Genomic DNA, 5274 nt, shown 5'->3' on the forward strand with positions numbered 1-5274 from the left:
AACCGTCTCAAGTCGGACAAAAATTCTAACTGGCATGCACTGCTTCAAGTCAGATTGCGATCAGTTTGCGCAGTGCTGCATGAAGTTTTTTTATGCTTTAAACGATAAATACAAAAAAATACAACAGACAATATAAAGTCAGGGTAACAAATTTATATAAAAATATATAAATAAAAAAATATAGGGTAAAATTATATATATATATATATATATATATATATATATATATATATATATATATATATATATATATATAAAACAAAATAAAATAATAATAAATAAAAGACAAAAAAATCCAATCATAGACTCAAATAATTTTAAATATAGAACACAAACGGTCAGTTTTAATCGCCTTTCTGTTAGTACTATGTTGGATAGTACACAGGTAATTTTCCAACTCTTTATACAACATTGTAAAACAGGGTTTTGTTTTCGTTAGAAAATTTACACTTATGGATATGAAACTTAACCAACAAAATTAACAGATTAATAACAAAAACTTCGTTATTTACGTTTCCATAATTAAAATATCCAAATAATTAATTTTAGAAATGCTAATTAAAATTAAAGAGTAGGCTACCTTTTCTTTGATAAACATAGAGACATCATACATATTTTTTTTACATGACTACAGTGCCAGATGTGGGGTACAGTATCCAAGTGCAAAGAGCAATTAACATCAATAGCCTTCTTAAACATACTAAGACATTTTTAACAGTATAGAATTTTTGAATTATTTTGAAACCGATTTCTTTTATCTTTGTTTGTAAAAAAATAAATAATAATAAAATAAAAAAATAATAAACTTGTTTGGTAATAACCAAATACTTTCCTTAGTCCAATGAGCAGCGCTGCATGAAGTGAACACACATACCATCATCAGTGACGTAGCGAGACAGGGAAGGGCGTGAATATATGAAGTGGAGCACAACCCCTACCGTTTGTTTTCCTAATTTTTCTAAAATATCCTTCTTTTAATGTTGCTATAGCATTTGCTCACATATTCGAACACATTGGGGTATAGTTTTCAAAAGCAAATGACTTGGGTGTGGCATGAGTGTCCTCTGACCAGGTACGTCATATAGCTCTTCATAGCGGTGTTCATAACCCCAGGACACGTTTTTTGTGAAGCAGAAAATTTTGCATTTTCATGTCTGCATTTTAATGGCTCTCATAAAGAACTCTGCACCAGCACCCTTAATTAAACCGTGACAAAGTTAAGACCGATTAAAGCCAGTTGTGATGTAAAGATCTCTCTTTCTTCCACGCGGTCTAGTTGATATTCAGTCCACGAAGTGAAAGGACAAACACGGGAATGACGAAGTTTCAAAATATGAGCACTTCTCTTCTTGTGTTGGCTGGCATCTCAGTTATTGGGTATGTATTTACTCTTTTGTAATTTGTAGCTGGTTTAGGCTGCTGTTGCCTTTTTTTTTTGATCTCGAATTATTTCACTTCTGTGAACTGAGCGGTACTTTTTTGAGTATTATTCAGTATTGAGTGTAAATGCTCAAAAATTCCCGTTAATACACTGTTACTTTATATATATATATATATATATATATATATATATATATATAATATGATTCATGAAATAGCCTACTCATCACGTCCTTCTCTGGAGAACATCCGGTAGATTAAGTTCAGTTAGCAGCTGAATTTAACTGTTAGCTGGTAAAATTATTTATTTGAACTGTTTGGATTAAAATGTAAAAATAGTTAAAGAGAGCGTATAAAGGGTGAGAGGGTCTTTACGCCTTATTTGCAACAAGCATTTCCTTATACCTATAAATATCCTGTGTAAACTTTACATGTCTGTCAGACATTTTTCTTATCTAAGAAATATGTGCATATTTCTTTTCCGCATTCTGGTCGTGCACATATCCGGGTGCGCACAGTTTTTTTACTCAGCTGCCGTGATCTGCGCATGCGCTGTTGTAAGGTAAATGGAAGGGACACGTCTAATGCCTTGTCCAAATACCCAAACTTGCGGCCTTGGCAATTAAGTGCGAAAAGCGCAGTGCCCTTAACACACACTAAATCCACTTAGTGTATGCCATCATGATAGCTCGAGATGTCACGGAAAGCTTTGCAATGTAAGTTAAATATTGATAATAAGATATTACATAAAAGTGCTACACATTTTTTTTCGCTGCAAATATAAGTATATCTATTATGTACAAATTTTGGAACTGATTTTTATTTCTTAATTAGAAGCACCAGAAATTGAATCGTGTCATCAGTCACAGGGACTACTGAATCAGATGCATTTCACTATTTCTGTGTGCGTGCTTTGGATGTGTGAGCACATGGGTGTTTAAACAGAATAGTCTATGCATGACGGGACCATTTATCTATACCCCAAACGAAATGGACATTACGGAGTGCTAAACACTCTCATGCAGTGCGTGTTTTATTCATACTCAAAGCCGGAGGGCGCTCTTGCCCAGAAAATCCAAAACAAAATGACTTAAGACCTGCAGAAAATCACTAATATGGACAAAGGCATCCTGCTATTGCTGTGACAAAAAAAGGACATTTCGAGGTAATATATGAATAATCCAGGGCTAATTGACAACATTTAAAACAGCATAGAAACTACTCGGCCTTATTGTCTACTCGTATAAACCAATCCTAAAATTGTTATTTGGAAAATACAGATAAATAATTATATATTATTATAATAATATATTATACAAACTATTGGTTATCATGCAGCAAACATAGGAAAAAAAATCTTGTCAATTACACAAAAGTCAAGTTTTTTTTTCTGTCCCCCATTTCTGTTTTCCCTGCTACACACACATCCTTGTGTTCTTAAGCCTGTTGATTTTTATTCGGCTAACAAGGAAATCTTTTGCAATAAGAACAAAATGTGAATTATATCTTTATTTATTAATTATTATAATAATAATTATTATACCTTATTGAAATTTAAATAAGGAATTGACACAAATTTGAATTATTACAATTCAAACCATGTCCAAACTTATCCACACCCCACATTATTTTTTACTGGTACATTTAAATTCACAATACACAATTTTAAACCTTTTTTTTTCTATTAAACCTTCACTTAACCTTCTTTGCTTTTGCCCTTCTTAAAAACCACAAATCTTATACGTGAATCTTTTTTTTTTTTTAATTCGTTATAAAACCGTTTAAACCATTTAGTGCCGTTTTGCAATTAGATGTTTATTGTCTTCCACATTTCAGTCAAAGCATCTCTATCTGCATGTTATTCAGCTGTGGTGATATCTGATGCAGTTATCCATATAAGTGATTTCCTGGGTTTCACTTGTGAAACAGACATTAAAGTACATGCGTTGTCAAGGTTAGAGTTAACCGTGCTCCATAATGCTCACATCGTCTCATTTTGGGTAAAAATAGAAAAAAATATACTATAGTAATTTGTAACACAGTAACTTGAGTAGTTTTTCAGCAAACTCCTTTTTTACTCTTACTTGAGTCATATTATTTTTCAGTAGTTTTACTTGTACTCAAGTAAATTATTACTTAAGTAGCAGTACTTTTACTCAAGTACATTTTCTTAGTACTCTTTCCACCACTATTTCTCAAATAAAAAGAACGTAAGGGAAAGAGATACTGGCATAGACCAATAAAATTTAGTTTAAAATATATCTCCTACTCTCAGGTTCACATAGGGAGTTGAAATAATCCTTTGACATGGTTAAAAATAATTCATGGTTCCTGTCGCCGATTACTTTTAGTTCTCAGAGAGATATGGAAAGTTGCGCTTTTGTGGTCTTAAACGCTGTGGTTTTACTGTACACCTTGTCACACAGCAGCTTTTAGACATTGTTCTCAGTCAGAAATGTCAAGGACGCAGCTTCCCGCCATACAAAGTAATTTACTCTCATAACTGCATTATCATGATGCTACAACAAAATCTATCATGAATCTATAGCTTGCAACAAAAAAAGGCACATTTGTGAATTGTGAATAATCGTGAAGCAACAATGAAACTTTATTCATGCTTTGTTATCATAAGCAAAATCTTCACATCCTGTGTTTCAGGTTTTCAGTTTCTTGGTGCTTTGTGCAGCTACTATGAAGTATAACAGGGCCAGCCCAGGCTCTCTTGGTGCCCTTGGCGAGATTTTAGATTCCAAAGACTAAAATCTGTAAATGTAGATATTTCAAAACTTTACTATAATATTACAAATAACTGATAAGTATTAACACATAAGTAGTAAACAAATTGTTATATTAAATTAAAATGTTGAAGCGCCTTGTAGGTATTTTAGGAGTGAATCTGTTAAATTAACTTATAGAAGAGACCAGACACGAGCTTCTCACACATCTATGCCTACATTGACATAGTACTTATTACAACAAAGAGAATATGAGCAATATAAAATGCCTAAAACAGTCTGACAACAAGTCCAAACAAGGTAACAAAATGAAAGTTAATATTTTGTATTTTATATGGGGATGTTAGCCAGCTAGCTAGCTAGTTAGTCTAATCAGCATACCCATACTGTCTGAAAATGACAGACTTAAACTGTTTTTTGAATGCTAGATTATAGTCACAGTCATGGTCTTTTTTAAAAAAAAAAAAAAGAAAAGAAATTTAGACAATTTTTGGTGAGTTAAAAACAAGCAGTAACGTAACTGAAATTAAAACAACATTACAAAAGCTTAAATTTATTTTAAAGAAAGAAAGTAGAAATTAAATAAGCAGTTAACTAAGGAAAATCATTCCAAAGTGTCAGTGTTAAAGTGCCCCTATTATGGGTAATGAAAAGTACATATTTTGGTTTTGGGTGTCCACAACACCAAGTTGACATGCATGCAAGGTCAAACAAAAGTTTAATTGTCTTAAAATATGCATTTTGTCCCTGTTTTGCTCAATGACAGTCTCCATTCTCCATGAGGAATCCTGTTCCTTGAAAGCATATCTGCGACACTGTTCAAGCAACCCAGAACATGCACTGCTCGAATGGAGAACAGATGGTGATCGGCCCACAGCAAAAGGCGTGTTGCCTGTCTTTAAAGAGTTTTCAAGTGTACTCCGCCCAGGTGGTTTATGTACGATACCACCGACATGTTGTCCGTGCAAATCAAGATGTGATGCCCCCAGACTTGCATGAGAAAATTCAGAAGAGTAAAAAAAAAACGCTTTCAGCTCGAGACGATTTATATGCCACGTCCTCTCCGACTCTGTCCAGTAGCCCGAGGCCGGTAAGCCGTGGCAGTGAGCTCCCCAACCTGTTGTAGACGTGTCCATTGTGACCACATTCTGCCACGTGA

General features: G+C 33.6%; 1 protein-coding gene across 3 annotated transcripts in view; it reads left to right on the forward strand.

The window, feature by feature from the left end:
- Window positions 1-866: 866 nt before the first annotated feature.
- Window positions 867-5274, forward strand: part of LOC113048790 (globoside alpha-1,3-N-acetylgalactosaminyltransferase 1-like) — a 21054-nt gene continuing 16646 nt past the window's right edge. For all 3 annotated transcript variants that reach the window (XM_026210642.1, XM_026210643.1, XM_026210644.1), the window contains exons 1-2: window positions 867-939; window positions 1277-1377. In XM_026210642.1, coding sequence (XP_026066427.1) covers window positions 916-939; window positions 1277-1377 — 125 coding nt within the window. In that variant the 5' untranslated portion in view covers window positions 867-915. The remainder of the gene's footprint in view (window positions 940-1276; window positions 1378-5274) is intronic.

The sequence above is a fragment of the Carassius auratus genome, chromosome 30 (assembly GCF_003368295.1).
Source record: "Carassius auratus strain Wakin chromosome 30, ASM336829v1, whole genome shotgun sequence".
Classification (NCBI taxonomy): Eukaryota; Metazoa; Chordata; class Actinopteri; order Cypriniformes; family Cyprinidae; genus Carassius; species Carassius auratus.